The 17,322-nt window shown below is 51.7% G+C and overlaps 1 protein-coding gene across 1 annotated transcript in view; it reads left to right on the top strand.

The window, feature by feature from the left end:
- Positions 1-13,328, top strand: part of LOC128836893 (carbohydrate sulfotransferase 6-like) — a 28,415-nt gene extending 15,087 nt beyond the window's left edge. The window contains exon 2 of the mRNA XM_054027596.1: positions 12,005-13,328. Coding sequence (XP_053883571.1) covers positions 12,018-13,172 — 1,155 coding nt within the window. The 5' untranslated portion in view covers positions 12,005-12,017 and the 3' untranslated portion in view covers positions 13,173-13,328. The remainder of the gene's footprint in view (positions 1-12,004) is intronic.
- Positions 13,329-17,322: the final 3,994 nt, after the last annotated feature.

The raw sequence follows: 17,322 nt of genomic DNA, 5'->3' as shown, positions 1-17,322 counted from the left end.
CCTCGGAGGTAGGCCTAGGGGCGGTCCTGTCTCAGGAGGTGGATGGAGAGGAACACCCAGTTGTATACCTCAGTTGGAAACTGTTTCCACGAGAAAGAAACTACGCGGTGATAGAGAAGGAGGCCCTGGCAATAAAACGGGCCTGTGACGCCTTGCGGTACTACATCCTGGAGGCCCCATTCACACTGGTCACCGACCATGCCACGTTACAGTGGTTGGCCAGAATGAAAAATAATAATATGAGGCTAACGCGTTGGTACCTGGCACTAGAGCCCTATGCTTATACTGTCCGCCATAGGGCTGGTAAGGACCACGCGAATGCTGACTTCTTGTCCCACCTGGGAGAGTTGGATGGGTCTGGCCCCAGTGGACAGGAGCCAGCCTTGGGCGGGGGGGTGTAGCAAGGCGGTGGGATACCCCACAGCCCCGCTGAGGGACGAGCCTCACCTAGCACCAATGTGGGCGGAGCCAGTGGGTCCTGCGCCCGCCCCCCAGAGGTCACGGCACAGGACAGGAAGTAGAAAAGCCCAGCTGCAAACCTCAGTTGAAGGTCAGCCGCCGGAGAAGCCAGATGCCTGTGGCCTAGCTCTGGGTTGGGGAACGCCGGCAGGCTGCGGCCAACCTGAGGACTGCTCGGGCCAGCCGGGCCTACCCCTCGCCAGCTACCCTGAGGAGCAGCCAAGCCTACCCTTCACGAGTTACCCAGAGGAACCGATGGTGCTGGAAACCACCGAGGATGCCAGCCAAACCCAGGTACCTTACGAGGGGGAGGTAGGAAGTAACCCGGGGGCAGCCGACCCTGGCCTGGCCGCAGCAGGTCCAGAACCAATGTCAGTGTGTTGTGGTCAGGATCCCCACTGACAGCAGCGAGTTTCTGCCGCTGCTAGGGCCCCAGGCTGGGACACAGTGGAGTGGGTGGGCCTGCGTCCCCCCTGCCACCTCATTCACGGGTGGCAGTCTCCCCCTTGCACCAGACGCTCAGAAGCCTGAGCTCCTGACTGTGTGTTTGCTGCCCTGCCCTGCCCTAGGGCCAGGGCTAATATTGAACTATTGGCTCAGCCCCTGCCTAAGGACCTGAGCTCCTGACTATTTGGTTAAAGAACAGGAGTACTTGTGGCACCTTAGAGACTAACAAATTTATTAGAGCATAAGCTTTCGTGGACTACAGCCCACTTCTTCGGAAACCTGACTGTTTGTTTGCGGCCCTGCCCTGCAGAGCCGTAACTAGCTATTTTTGCGCCCGAGGCAAGAATATAAAATTGTGCCCCTCCTAGCACCGTCCAGCCCCCCCCTCCCCCCGAAACACACACACCCAGCACAACCCGGCCCTGCAGAAACAATCTCCACCCCCTCCCCCCAGCGCCGCCCGCACTGCGGAAACAAACCCATCTTCCACTCTCCTTGCCTTCCCAAACTGCTGACTAGATAAAGCCATCAGCTCACAAGGCTGCCTAGGCTCATCCAGACTTTCCTTATCAGGCACATTGCCACTCCCAACACATAAACTGCTGCTCTTCTCACCACACTGAGCTACTGCCAGCAAATCACAGTTACCCTTTTCAGGTTCACTTTTACAAGCTGTACTAGCCAACAATCCATCACCCATCAAAATTCTACCCTTTCCTTCCTCAGTGAGGGCTTCCACCTGACCATCCACTTTAATCTACTCCTGAGAAACATTTTCCTGACCAATGAGATCTTTCTGCTCTTGATCTAATTTCAGATTTACTTCTGAGACGTTAGACAGACATTCAGAAACTTCATTTACAGACAAACAGCTCTTCTCCTCAGACAAACCTTTGGAGAAACCCTCCCCAGGCAGATCATTGCCCATAACAGACACAGGTTTAAGATCATTCCTGCCCTGTGACTGGCTACCTGGACTGAACAGAGCTTTAACATTTTCCCCAATCAAAAGATCCTTATGCAATAACTTCCTTACCCCAGCTATAACTTCATACTTAGCACCATTCCATTCAAGGTGGATTCTGAAGGCTACAGGCACACTTACAGTAAACTCATAGAGGACTACAACATTCGCACTCTGATTTGGTAAGTAATCTTCCTTTTTGTATATCTGATGGTCCTTAATAAGCCATCAAGCAGGCTAGGCAGAGCTGACACCAGCTTGTCTGGTATGTCACCCAGAAGCATAGCATAAGTTTGAAATACAGACAGTTTAGAGCCAATATTCATAACTTCAACTACAAAACTGATACACACATATAGCCGGCATAATCATAACCAGTAAACCATAACCTTGTCTTAGACACCCCATTTGACCCCCTTTATACAAGATTTGGTGCCACTACAGGACTTTGGTTCCACCCATGTTCTATATGGTCCCAGATTATGTCAATAACGTCACAGCCGAAAAGGAAGGTTGGGAGGGGGGAGGGGGGGAGAAACAGCATGCATAGGGTGACCAGATCAGTGTTAGGATATAGATATTCAGGCCTGTCTGTAAAGGCCTATACTTTAAGAATTTAGGAGTGTAACCCTTCTGCCAGGCCAGTTGATAGCAGCAAGGGCCGGGTTCAGTACATAGGGGTCCCTTCCCAACAGCGTGACACAGAACCAGCTCGAGCCCCCACCCAGTGACCTGGGAAAATCTTACACACACCCCTGGGTGCCTCGAAGAGGCAGTACTTCCCTTCTCGCAAGCACAGAGCCTCGGTGTGGCAGAAAATGTTTAATAACATGAGGTAAATGACATAGCATTAAATTGGGAAAACACCACAACTAGAGTTCATAGACCAAACCATGAGCGAAGACCCACCCCAGCTGATTGGGCCGTGTCCTTTCCCGTTGGTTCTTGAAACCAGCGACCCAAGAATCCCCAAAGTCCCAAAAGTCCAACAACCCCCCAAAGTCTCTGTCCCTGATCAGTGCAGCCCCAGAGTTCAAGGGGGGTGGGGGGCGAGCAGGGTGTTAAGGGGCACCTTACATGATCCGAGGCCAACTGGCTGCTTCTCCGTGGGGTTCCACCGCAGCCTTCACCACGAGCCGCTTCACTCCACCCGCAGTCCCGTGAGCCACTCCTGCCGTCCCACGAACTGCTCTGGCAGCTGCTCCGCTCCGCTCACCGACCTGTGAGCCGCTTGGCTCCGCTCCACTTCAGCCGTCCCTTGGGCCGCTCCCACAAGGCTCCGCTCTGCTCTGCTAGCTGCTCCTCCAGCCGCTCCGCTCACGGACCTGTGAGCCACTCAGCTCCGCTCCGCTCCGCTCCACTCTGCCAGCTGCTCCGCCAGCCGCTTAGCAATATAGCTTCAGGCTCCCCCACTAGTTAACACAGCCTCAGTGATCTCAGCTCTTAATAACTTTAGCTCTTTTGTGATTTCTGCTCTTAGTGATTTCAGCTAGTAGTAGGGGAGCCCCAGCGCTGGTGCACTATTGGCCCAAAGTGAACTCAGCTCAGCAACCTGTAACTAGACTCCTAATGGAATCAAAGTTAGCTCTGACATTCAACAGTGGAGAGAGGATGAGGTGCAATTGGTGTTTCAGACTCTGAAAAGGCACCCACACCACCAGGTACAAATACCTGCCCCCAACCCCTCTCAATTCACTGGGTTTTGTAACCCATGCCCCTTGTCAAGCAAGTGCTACTTAGGTAATGGTGAAGGACTCACTCAGTCCTTCTGTCATACAACAGTTTCACTGGCCTTGATTCACAGAATCAGGGTAACAAAACTTTATTCTTCCTGCCCCAATAACAGAGAAACTGGGTATCCCACACCAGCCAAAGTAACCACTTTAGTTGCTGTTGTTTCATGCCAGGCGGGTGGGTGTGCCTATGCAAACAAGATCAGTCCCTGGAGTTCTTTTCCACACTCGCCATAATTCACCACCAGATGTCAGGGTAGAGCTCATCCGGACTCTGCTTACAGGTGTATTCTTATCACTTAACTAGTTATAGAGGTATAAAAGAAAGAATCAAAATCACTGACTGTCTGTGTAAGGGCCTTGTCGTACTGTGACAGTCTGAGGGCAGGTCTTCACTACAGGGGGGGTCGATTTAAGATACGCAAATTCAGCTACGCGAATAGCGTAGCTGAATTCGACCTATCGGAGCCGACTTACCCCGCTGTGAGGACGGTGGCAAAATCGACCTCCACAGCTCCCCGTCGACGGCGCTTACTCCCACCTCCACAGGTGGAGTAAGAGCGTCGATTCGGGGATCGATTGTCGCGTCCCGATGAGACACGATAATTCGATCCCCGAGAGATCGATTTCTACTCGCCGATTCAGGCCGGTAGTGTAGACCTAGCCTGAGGCTCTGTTCTTAGGCTAAGTAAGGCCTTTGGCTAAGCAGTAAAGGTAGCCATGGGCTGAAAAGTAAACGGTTACATCCTCACATTCCAAACTAGTCACATGGAAATAAGGTGCTATTGGGCTGTTAGGAATCTTATCAATAGACACAGCTGGAAAACCCTTATGTCTGTATAAATGTAGTTGTGAAATCCTCACTTCTGTATTGTTTTGTATGTTTATTTGCATGGTTTCTGTCTGGTTCTGTAATTGTTTTTGTCTGCTGTATAATTAATTTTGTTGGGTGTAAACCAATTAAGGTGGTGGGATATAATTGGTTAAATAACCATGTTACAATATGTTAGGATTGGTTAGTTAAATTTCAGTAAAATAATTGGTTAAGGCATAGCTAAGCAGAACTCAACTTTTACTATATAGTCTGCAGTCAATCAGGAAGTAGGGGGGGAATGTGAACAGAGACTGGGGGTGGGAAAATTGGGATCATGTTTTATTAAGGGTGGGAATGGGAACAAGGAATGGGAACAGGGAGACAGGCAGGGCTCTGTGGTGTCAGAGCTGGGAAGGGGGACACTGAGGAAGAAAACTGGAATCATGCTTGCTGGAAGTTCACCCCAATAAACATCGAATTGTTTGCGCCTTTGGACTTTGGGTATTGTTGCTTTCTGTTCATGCGAGAAGGACCAGGGAAGTTAGAGGGTGAAGGAATAAGCCCCCTAACACACAGCAGTAAAATAGGACCTGCCCCCTCCCTGCTTGGCCCCACCATCACCCCCCCTTCACCCCCTAGCCCCCGCTGGCTTACTGTGTCCCTCCTAGTCAGTCCCCCACCCACCACTCGCCTCCTTTCACCTTCTCCCTCCCCTGCCAGAAACCCCTATGCCTGCCCCTAGAACCCCTGCTGGCCCACCGCTTGCCTCTTTGCCCACCCGCCGCTTGCCCCACTCCAGCCACCAACTCACCGCTTGCCTCGTCACTCCCCACCAAGTATAAAGCCTCATTCAAAGACCCAGGGGGTCACTATATTAATGCACACAGCAGTCAATCAATGCAGTACCAAAAGTTAAAATACTGAAAATGGATGCTCCCCTCCATCCACTGACTTGCCTCCTCACCCCCCGCCTTCAAGTATCAGGGGCAGCAGGTTTGTAGAAATGTTGGTGGTGCCCAGAACACTCAGAGCCCACCCACCCCCCAACTCTGCCCCTCACCTCCCTAAGGCTCTGCGAAGGAGTTTGGGTGGGGGAAGGAGGTCTGGGGTGCAGGCCCTGGGTTGGGGCAGGGGATTGGGGTGTAGGATGGTTGAGAGGTTGGGCTCGGGGATGGAGTCTGGGGTGCAGGCCCTGGGACAGAGTTTGGGGGCTGGAGAGGGGGTGTGGGATCTGGGGGTGATGGGTGCTGGGGGGGGGAGGGGACTGCCATCACATGTGGCTTCCTTCCTCCTCTGCTGCCCCTCGCCATAGCCTCACTGGGGGTGGTGGATGGGGGTGCCCCTTGCCCAGTTTGCAGGAGTGATGGCTGGGGAGCGGGGGGAAGCTAGGTGCAGATCACAGCATCAAACACTCACCGAAGCCCCAGCAGCTGCTCAGGTGATGAGTGAGGTCTACTGCCGATGAGCCTGTCTCCCACTGGAAGCCCCCTCAGCATCTCCTCCAGGTGAGTGCTGGGGGAGGGGAAGGCTACGTCTCAGAAGCATGTGTCCTACCCCTACCCTTCCTGACTTGCAGTAGCCAGCTGCTCGCTCACCCACCCTCAGGCTCAGCTCTCTGCCAGCCAATGTCTCTGGTTGCCATAGAGGCAGCAGCCGAGAGAGAAGCTGACACTTGTGCCCCTAGGCTCTGCATACCTGAGGCAAGTGCCTCACTCACCTCGCCCTCGTTTCGGCACTGCCGCCCTGACCCAGGGCCTGCGCCCATAGGGAACTGTTGGGAGGCAGTGGGCTACCTCACAGCCCCACGAAGGGATGAGCCTCGGCCAAGCCCTTCTACAGGATCCATCAGGAGCTTCTTAATGACCTGAAAATCAACAAGGAATCCTACAAGAAGTGGAAACGTGGACAATTTGCTAAAGATGAGTACAAAAGGATAACACATGCAGCAACAAAATCAGAAAGATTAAGGCACAAAATTAGTTATACCTAGCAAGGGACATAAAATGCAATAAGAAAAGGTTCTTTAAATAGATTAGGAGCAAGAGAATGATGTAGGAAAATGTAGGTCCTCTACGTAGGGGGAAAGGAGAGCTAATGACTGATGACATCAAGAAAACTGAAGTGTTTAATGCCTATTTTGCCCAAATAAATTCGTTCGTCTCTATGGTGCCACAAGGACTCCTTGTTGTTTTTGCTGATACAGACTAACACGGCTACCAATCTGAAACCTATTTTGCTTCAGTCTTCCCTAAAAAGGTTAATGGTAATGGTGACCAAATACTCAACCCAGTTAATATTAACCACAAGGGGGAAGAAATGCAAGCCAGGATAGGACAAGACCATGTTAAAGATTTTTCAGATAAGTTAGCTGTATTTAAGTTGGCAGGGCTTGATAAAGTGCATCCTAGGTTACTTCAGGAACTAGCTGAAGCAATCTCAGAACAGCTAGCAATTATCTTTGAGAACTCCTGGAGGATGGGTGAGGTTCCAGAAGACCAGAGAAGGGCAAACATAGGGGAACAAAGCGGACCCAGGGAATTATAGACCAGTCAGTTCAACTTTGATACCTGGAAAGATACTGGAACAATTAAACGATCAGTTTGTAAGCACCTGAAAGAAAATAGGGTTATAAAGAATAGCATGGATTTGTCATGCACAAATCATGTCAAACCAACCTAATTCCCTTCTTTGACAAGATTACGGGTCTAGTAGATGGAGGGCAGCAGTAAATGTGATATATCTTGATTTTAGTAAGGCTTTTGACACAGTCTAACATGATATTCTCATAGATACACTAGGGAAATGTGGTCTAGATGAAATTACTCTAAGGTGAGTGGACCACTGGTTGAAAGACTATGCCACTGGTTGAAAGACCGTACTCAAAGAGTAGTTCTCAATGGTTCGTAGTCAAACTAGAAGGGTGTCTCTTGTGGGGCTCCACAGGGGACATCCTAGGTCTGGTACCATTCAATATTTTCATTAATGACTTACAAAATGGAGTGAAGAATATGCTTATAAAATTTGAAGATGGCACCAAGCTGGGAAGGATTGCAAGCTCTGTGGAGGACAGGATTGCTCGCTCCTCAGTCGTATCAGGAGAGGATAATATTGCTGCACAGTGGTAAACAGCTGCCACATTTCACCTCAGAGGTGGCTAGATTTCATTAGTGGGGCAAGCGACCCCTGCATGTGTGTAAAGCCTGATTCATTCCCATTTAAATCAATGCTTCATCTGGGAGCAGGGTTAGGCCCACAGCACATGAAGTGTTTGGGAATTCTTGAAGACACAAGAGAAACATAAAACACTGTTATCAAAGCCAGACGCTCACAGGGAAAGGAGCTGCAAAGAGACCATTGGCTCAAACCCATCTGAGTGGTAGTGTGGACGCTCCAGATGGAAAATCTGGAGCCATGTACAGAATGCTACATCTGGACACATTTGTTTCCAAGCACTTTATGTCCCGTGTATGTTTGCGACTTTGCTTTGTTTGCACACTTTTCATTGTTTGCTAACCTTTTGTTATTGCTGAGAGAGATTGCTAAGAAACACACCTGCACTGCACAGGTGCTCACCCAAATTTCTCCATCTCTGAGACTATGGTCTGCTTAAAAAAGCCTGCATCCACCTCATGCAAGTAGGCCCCTCTGTACCTACTCCTCTTTGGCCATCATTGGGGCAGCCTCTATAGAACGTACTCCCTTCTCCTCTCTGATATCAACTCAGCTTGTAGATTCATGAGTATGCTTGTTCCCATAAGAATTAGGTTGACCTCATGTATGAATTGCCTACCTAGTAACTGTCACTTCTGGGGTACATGGAGGAGGACCCAAGGAGACATTTTTTTCTGGAGAAACACTGAGGGATCTGGTTGAGTGGGGAGATATTTGGGTTTTCATGTCTCATTTTGGAAGCTTCACCTCCCTTATGTGCTAGAGGAATCCAGCAAGAATGTTTACATAGGTGACAAACCTCCTCCAACACAAACCACTGGGACGCGTCAGCATGTGGAGCATGCCGGGGCCCTTTCCGGAGGCTGTGCAATCTCCTAAGACAGTGGTTTTCAAACTTTTTTTCTGGTGACCCAGTTGAAGAAAATTGTTGATGTCTGTGACCCAACGGAGCTGGGGGTGAGAGGTTTGGGATGTTGGAGGGGCTCAGGGCTGGGGCAGAGGGTTGGGGTGCGGGAGGGGGTCAGGGCTCTGGGCTGGAGGTGTAGGCTCTTGGGGGGGGGTCAGGGATGGGGAGGGGGATTGGGGCGCAGGGTTGTGGCATGGGCTTACCTCAGGCGGCTCCCAGTCAGCGGCGCAGCATGGGTGCTAAGGCAGGCTTCCTGCCTGTCCTGGCACTTCAGACTACGCTGCGCCCTGGAAGTGGCCAGAAGCAGGTCTGGCTCCTAGGTGGAGGCGCGCAAGCGGCTCCGTGCAGCTCTTGCCCGCAGGTACTGCTTCCTCCAGCTCCCATTGGAACCAGCCAATGGGAGTGTGGAGCCGGTGCTCAGGGCAGGGGCAGCTGCCTAGGAGCCGGACCTGCTGCTGGCCGCTTCTGGGGCGCAGCGCAGTGTCAGAACAGATAGGGACTAGCCTGCCTTAGCCAGGCAGCACCGCCGACGGGACTTTTAACAGCCCCATCGGCGGCGCTGACCAGAGGTGCCGCGACCCAGTGCCTTGCATTCCGTGACCCGGTACTGGGTTGCGACCTACAGTTTGAAAACCGCCTTCCTAAGACGTGCTAGCTCGTTCATCATGGCTTATATGCTGCCGCCTAAGGCTCAGAAAGGCTGTTCCATGGACTATCTCACTAACAGAAAGGATCTGTGTCACTCTCAGGACTTGTCGACACAAGAAAGCTGCAACCGTTTAACCTCCGCTGTGACTTTTGAACCGAGTTAAACGGGGGCATAAGGCTGTGTGGATGCGCAGAGTTCCGTTTAGCTACAGTTGATTCCTTCTTGAGTTGAGTCCTCCTGCTTTACACTTAACTACAAGTGTCCACACAGCCCTGTACATTGGTTTAACTAAACTGGTTTTAAGTCACCCCTTAGGGTGCCCCTTTCTCATGTAAACAAGGCCTCATTTTAGGGTGCAGCTTTGGGTGTGCCAGGTCCTTCTCAAGTGAGCATTTCAGAGTAGCAGCCGTGTTAGTCTGTATCCGCAAAAAGAACAGGAGTACTTGTGGCACCTTAGAGACTAACAAATTTATTAGAGCATAAGCTTTTGTGGACTACAGCCCACTTCTTCGGATGCATATAGAATGGAACATATATTGAGGAGATATATACACACATACAGAGAGCATGAACAGGTGGGAGTTGTCTTACCAACTCTGAGAGGCCAATTGAGTAAGAGAAAAAAAACTTTTTTTTTTAAGTGATAATCAAGCTAGGCCAGTACAGACAGTTTGATAATAGGTGTGAGAGTACTTACAAGGGGAGATAGAGTCAATGTTTGTAATGGCTCAGCCATTCCCAAAGTAGACACAATCAACTCAGGATTGAATAAGGACTGGGAATGGCTGAGCCATTACAAACATTGAATCTATCTCCCCTTGTAAGTATTCTCACACTTCTTATCACACTGTCTGTACTGGGCTAGCTTGATTATCACTTCAGAAGGTTTTTTTTTTTTCTCTTACTTAATTCTTCAAGTGAGCATGTTCATTTGGCTGCCCCTGCTCCACCTGGGAGAGCCCTGCCTAGCAGCTGGGGCAGCCTCTGCCCGAGGACAGCTATTTCAAGGTAGGAGCTGATTACAAAGAGTTCCTGGCTTCCTCTTTCCCCAGATCAGCTGGGGAGAGGACACCTGTGCTGGGACCCAACCTGCTCCTCTGTATGCTCAGCAGGTACGGTAGTGTGTGCCAGCTGGCAAAGGTGCCAGATTACCAGGGAGAATGAGCCTGTTGCTCAGGGTGCAGGAAGGGGTACCACTTGCTCAGGGTAGGGGGGCTAGCTGCGGGCTGACTCCTGTCACTCAGGATAGGGGGGTTGAGTGAGGGACTGATCTCAGGGCTAGCGAGCAGCAGAAGGAGTGACGCTTGTCACTCAAGGCAGGGAGATGGGCAGGAGCTGACCCTGTTGCTCAGTTTTATGCGGCAGCGACAGCAGTGGTGGGACCCCGTTCCCAAGCTGCCCTTGTTTATACATAAAGGGTATTTGATACAGCGTGCTGTCTCATTCAAATGAAGGAAACGGCTGGCAAGAGCCGGAGATGATTTTCTGTGGCTGCGTCTCAGATCCTGCCCGTGACCCTGAGGCACAATAAACCATTCACAGCAGCATGACCCCTTGCCACTGGGGAGCTAGTTCCCTCCTCATCCCTTGCCTCCTGCGCTGGGAACAGGCCAGGCAAGCCCTGCTCCTCCTGGCCCCGGGGGCGGCTCTGGCATCGCCGGCCGGGCCTTGGCAGTCAGTCATGTGGCTGGTGTCAGCCTCTGTTTGGAAGTGCTGCTGCCGCCAACAGTTTGGCCTGGAGCAAATGGCATCCCTGAATTGCCGTAGCCCTGCAGGACAGGAGCACAGGAACTGATGGTCTCTTTTAAGGCTCCAAATTTCAGGGAGAAGCTGTTTAAAAATGGGACATTTGGGCACTTTACGGACATGCCTGTGAGGCTGTACGTGGAAGCATGTGCCAGGGGCTTGAGTACAGGATGGGGGGTCAGGAAGCCATGGTGCAGATACCAGTGGATAAGGGAGGCTCCGAGAAGGTCATGTGTCAGCCCCATGCCTCAGTTTCTCTATTTGTAAACTTAGAATAATGCTAGATCCCTGTTTCCCAAAGGCCTGTGAGAAGTAGTTATTTATTTGCAGTAATAGTTAGCTCGGCTCCCTCACCTGTTTGATGCATCCACCTGATGGCTCTCAGCTTCCACTTGGATTGTAATCTCTTCAAGGCAGGGATTGGCATCTTGTTCTCTGTGTCTACAGTGCCTTCCTTCATTACATCACACAGCCCAACTGGGGTCTCTAGGCCATATTGCAACAATAACAACCATCAAGTCAGTATAATGAAAACCAGAACTCTGCTTTTTAAACATACCAGGGGGCACAGCTCCAGCTGTGATGCACTGCTTTGCACCACGCAGCTGTCGGAGCCTCACCAAAGGCTTCCTTGCTTTCCAGGCTTCTCTCTCTCCCACCAGCTGGGAAATTCAACCCAGGACAAGGCTGAAAAAATGGAAAAGGCCCCATCCAGGGAAATACTTTGGCTTCTCAGGGGCTGTATAAACCCCTTCTTGAGAAGGAAAAGAGAAAAAAATGTGTCTTTCCTTTCTCCGGAGAAGAGTTAGGAGCAAGATGCTGTAGTGACTTACAGCACAGGTGGGCATCTATAGCAGGGCATCTACAGCATTCAATCCTACTCTCTCCTAGTGCGTAGGCTCACAAACAGGCCCACAGCCCCTTTTATCTGCTTTCACCAGAGACCATTCAAATTTGCTGCCAGAATGTCATTGCTGGCAAGGCCGTGCTCTGTTTCCCCAGAACAGGGGTGCTGCCATTTTCTCTGAGGTCCAGTCCTGAGTGTTCTGGCTTCCCACAGTGTTTGTTAACCCAACAATCTGAAGGCACTCACTCTCTCTCTCTCTCTCCTCAGGCTCTTAGCCACCATGCTGAAGTCAAACAAGACAATAGTGATAGTGTTCCTGGCAGTTCAGTCGATTGTTTTCATCTGCTTCCTCTCTCAGCTTCGCAGCAGCTATTCCCCCCAGGAAGAGAAGCCAGCTCAGGTGCACATCCTCATTCTCTCCTCCTGGCGGTCAGGATCTTCCTTCACTGGCCAGCTCTTCAGCCAGCACCCTGATGTCTTCTACCTGATGGAGCCTGCCTGGCATGTGTGGACAGCCATGTACCAGAACAGGGCCAAAGCCTTACAGATGGCAGCACGTGACCTCATCAGGTCTGTCTTTCTGTGCGACATGTCTGTGTTTGATGCCTACATGTCTACACAGAGGAATAAATCTGATTTATTTCAGTGGGAGGCCAGCCGGGCCCTGTGCTCCCCCCCTGCATGTGACTACTTCCAGCGCAACCACATCATTTCCAAAACTGCCTGCAAGACCTTCTGCAGCAGGTACCCATTCAGCAAGGTGGAGGAAGCTTGCAAGACCTATAGCCACACAGTCATCAAGGAGGTCCGGTTCTTTGATCTGACAGTTCTCTATCCCCTTCTCACTGACCCCTCCCTGAATCTCAAAATCATTCACTTGGTTCGCGACCCCAGGGCTGTGTTCCACAGTCGTGAGAAAACAGTGGCTGCTCTGATAAACGACAATAACATTGTGGTGGGGCCCCAGAAGAACCAAGAGGAGAGGGGGCCCTACAACGTGATGCAGGAAATCTGTAAAAGTCACATCCGGATTTACACTGAAGGCAGCCAGGCCCTTCCCAGCTTCCTCAAAGGCCGCTACATGCTGGTGCGCTATGAAGATATTGTCAGCGATCCCCTGGCAAAGGTTGCACAGATGTATAAGTTTGCAGAGCTCCACCTCAAACCCAAACTTCAGGTGTGGGTATACAACATCACTCATGGGAAAGGCTCAGGGATGCAGGCCTTTGACATCGACTCCAGAGATGCAGTGAATGTGTCCCAGGCCTGGAGGAAGAACCTGCCCTTCCAGAAAATAGCAAAGTTGCAAAATGTGTGCAAAGATGCCATGGACCTATTGGGTTATCGACTAGTGATGTCTGAGGAAGAACAGAAAGATATGGCACTGAACCTGTTATTTACCCAGGGCCTTCCACCCAGTGACACGGGGAGCTGAATTTAGAAAATTTGCCTCCTGTTTGTCAGCTGAAGGCTGCAGAATTCAGAACTGTGTGCACAAGTGAAAATATATGTGTGTGTGCGCGCGTGTGTGCGCACGTGTACAGAGTGAAACTAGGGTTACCATATTTCAACAATCAAAAAAGAGGACGGGAGAAGCCCCACCCTAGCCCCATCCCTGTCCTGCCCTAGCCCCACCCCTGCCCCTTCCACTCCCTCCCACTTCCCGCCCGCCTCAGAACCCCCAACCCTCCCCCCCACTCCTTGTCCCCTGACAGCCCCCTCCTGAGACCTTCCCCCCATCCTAACTGGCCCCCTAGGAACCTACCCCCTACCTGTCCCCTGACTGCCCCAACCCTTATTAACACCCCCACCCCATCCAAGCTCTCCCCACCCCCTGGCAGCCCCCCCCCGAACTCCCGACCCATCTAAACCCCTCTGCTCCCTGTCCCCTGACTGCTCCGATCCCTCTCCCCACTCTTGCCCCCTGACAGCCCCGCCCCCAGAACTCCCAACCCCCCCCCCACTCCTTGTCCCCTGATTGCCCCCTCCTGGGACCCCTGCTCCTAACTGCCCTCCAGAACCCCACCCCCTACCTAAGCCTCCCTGTTCCTTGTCCCCTAACTGCCCCCCTAGGATCCTACCTGTACGCTGACTGCCCAAAACCTTACACCCCCAACCCCCAGACAGCCCCCCCTGAACTCCCGACCCATCCAACCCTGCTCCCTGTCTCTTGACTGCCCCCTCCAGAACCTCCCTGCCCCTTCTCCGACCCCCTGGCCCCCTTACCGTGCCGCTCAGAACAGAGTGCTGCGGGGCGGCGCACTGGGCAGCAGGGGAGGGGGAGCGGGAGGAGCTCCAGACTGCCGGAGGCCCGAGGCGAACGGCCGGCCGGCGATCTGCGAATGCAGGGACGGGGAGGGAGGGAGAGAGAGGAGGGGAGTGGTTTCAAGTTGCAGAGGAGAGGAGGAGGAAGTGGAGGAGGGGCTCTGGCTGCCAGAGCCCCGTGCAAGTGGCACGATCCAGCTGGCTGCCCTGTCAGCCGTGCGTGCTCTGCAGGGGGGGGGGGAAATCCGGACATTTACCAATTCCCCCCGGACGCTATTTTTAACTCAAAAAAGCCGGACATGTCCGGCAGAATCCGGACGAATGGTAACCCTAAGTGAAACAGAGCACAGTTGGAGGCAGTGAGATCACTGATAACTTTCTTCCCTGCCTGACTCTGCCCTGCAGTCTCCACACTAAAAATACATTACAGCAATAAACAAGTGACCTTAGGTTGGAAGCACCCTCCAAGGCCCAGCAACAAAGCAAGCCTTGTTTTTTCTGAAAAAGTCCACAGTTTAGGTGGGACAGTAAAAGGAGAAAACGCAATTGAGAGGGAACAGCACATCCAAGTAACAGTACCCAAAAGAGTCAGAAACCTCCCAGAAGGCCAATTTAATTAAACACCAATAAAACCACAATTAGCAGGTGCATTCCTGGAGCCCAGGAGGCACATGAGTGTCAGACACGCAGGCCCCTACCTGTACAAATTCCATGTAAATCCCAGAGTTTATGCATTTTTACCTAAGGATTTAGTGGATTATCCAGCACTTGAAGTTTTTAAATCAAGCTTAGTGTCATTTTAGAAGAGAGGCTCTAACTCAATCATCAATTATGGGTTTGTTGCAGGATTCACTTGATGAAATTCTCTGTCCTGTATTCTGCAGGAGGGCAGCCTGGATGGCCACAATGCTCCCTTCTGGCCTTAAGCATCTAGGAATCTATGCAAATATTAAGAGTCTCGGAACAGGTTTAAAACTCAGGTAACCCAAGTATCCTTGGTACACTCAGTTAGTTTTCATATCACTGTCAAACTACATGTAATCAGGGGATGGTCCTGCTATCGTGGTGAATTTGCCTGGCTTCTATACTGCCCCAGGGAGAATTGAAGGGGACAGGGTCTGAGTCACCACCACAACGATATTTACCGGATGCCTGCTGGAGCTCAAGAACTCCTCTGCCTTGCTCCCCTCTGACAGAGCCCTCGTAACCCTGGTAAGGCTGGGGCCAGGATCACTGGGGGCTTACCCCCAGTCTCCTTATGGGTTGCTCAGGACCGGGGCTAGGGTCTCCGCACTGTGGGGTACTCTCCCCTCCCCGGCCACTTCCCTGATCCAGTGATCATTGCATTGAGTTTAAACCTCGTACAATTTATTAACCAGCAACTGTAAACCAATCAGGGAAAAATGGAGCGGGTGAAAGGATCCAGAGACCAACACAATGGGCACCGGGACACCATAAACTACACTTTCTCTGGGGCTAGTCACAGCCTATTCCTACACATCCCAAGTCAGACACCTACCCTGGGGTGAGGGGTGGGGGATACACGCTCTCAGGCTCCGGGTAGCAGGACGCTTCTTCCCAGCATCAGCCCTCCCACTGGGGTCGTGGTCCCTACTCCCCGTCTGGCCTTCAAGGCCCTCTTGTCTGGTACCATCTCCCTCCACTGAGCCTTCTGCCCAGGGCCCCCCTCACTTTCCTCTGCTGTTCACTGTGCTCAGCTCCAGTTTGTTTGTGGCATGGCTGGCGTCCGTTATCCTGGCTCTGGCCCCACAGCTCTCTGCTAGAGCTCAGCCCTGGGTCCCCACTGGTGCCGCTGGACAGCGCTGCCACAGCTCTGGCACCCCTGGCTTTCATCATAGAATCATAAAATATGAGGGTTGGAAGGGACCTCAGGAGGTCATCTAGTCCCACCCCCTGCTCAAAGCAGGACCAATCCCCAACTAAATCATCCCAGCCAGGGCTTTGTCAAGCCGGGCCTTAAAAACCTCTAAGGACGGAGATTCCACCACCTCCCTAGGTAACCCATTCCAGTGCTTCACCACCCTCCCAGTGAAAAAGTTTTTCCTAATATCCAACCTAAACCTCTCCCACTGCAACTTGAGACCATTGCTTCTTGTTCTGTCATCTGCCACCACTGAGAACAGCCGAGCTTCATCCCCTTTGGAACCCCCCCTTCAGGTAGTTGAAAGCAGCTATCAAATCCCCCCCACTCTTCTCTTCTGCAGACTAAACAATCCCAGTTCCCTCAGCCTCTCCTCATAAGTCATGTGTTCCAGCCCCCTAATCATTTTTGTTGCCCTCCACTGGACTCTTTCCAATTTTTCCACATCCTTCTTGTAGTGTGGGGCCCAAAACTGGACACAGTACTCCAGGTGCGGCCTCACCAATGCCGAATAGAGGGGAATGATCAGGTCCCTCGATCTGCTGGCAATGCCCCTACTCATACAGCCCAAAATGCCATTAGCCTTCTTGGCAACAAGGGCACACTGTTGACTCATATCCAGCTTCTCGTCCACTTGAACCCCTAGGTCCTTTTCTGCAGAACTGCTGCCTAGCCACTCGGTCCCTAGTCTGTAGCAGTGCATAGGATTCTTCCATCCTAAGTGCAGGACTCTGCACTTGTCCTTGTTGAACCTCATCAGGTTTCTTTTTGCCCAATCCTCTAATTTGTCTAGGTCCCTCTGTATCCTATCCCTACCCTCCAGCGTGTCTATCACTCCTCCCAGTTTAGTGTCATCTGCAAACTTGCTGAGGGTGCAGTCCACGCCATCCTCCACATCATTAATGAAGCTATTGAACAAAACCGGCCCCAGGACCGACCCTTGGGGCACTCCGCTTGATACCGGCTGCCAACTAGACATCGAGCCCCGGCTCACCCCTGCCAGTCCTGTCAATCCAGCTGACTTGGAGTGCTGGCCTCTCTGCATTGGCTTCGGGACCTGTCAGTCTCAGAATCCTGACTTTACTTCAGTCCTTCCCCTTTCTCGCAGCACTGGGAGAGGACCAACCAAAAGACACATTCAGTGTTGATGTAAGCCATGCCCCCTTACAGTCATCATCTTCTCTCCAGATTAGCTTTACAGGGCCCAAATGCAGTGTTGCTAACTCTTGTGATTTTATCACAAGTCTTCTGATGTTTGGTGAAGAAGAATCTGAAAACGTGACCCCCAAGTGCACCCTTCAGACTCAGAAATCAAATGGCAAATAATAAGCCCTCAAAATGTACTATTATGGTGCTGTGGTAGTACCTGCTATCGATTTCTATTCATTTTGAGAATGTATTACAGGTTTCATTTTATAGGGGTAGTTCTTTTTTGGTG

This window comes from Malaclemys terrapin, chromosome 4, assembly GCF_027887155.1.
Source record: "Malaclemys terrapin pileata isolate rMalTer1 chromosome 4, rMalTer1.hap1, whole genome shotgun sequence".
Classification (NCBI taxonomy): Eukaryota; Metazoa; Chordata; order Testudines; family Emydidae; genus Malaclemys; species Malaclemys terrapin.
The sequence above is the reverse complement of the archived record's forward strand: the minus strand, read 5'-3'. Positions and strand labels throughout refer to the sequence as shown.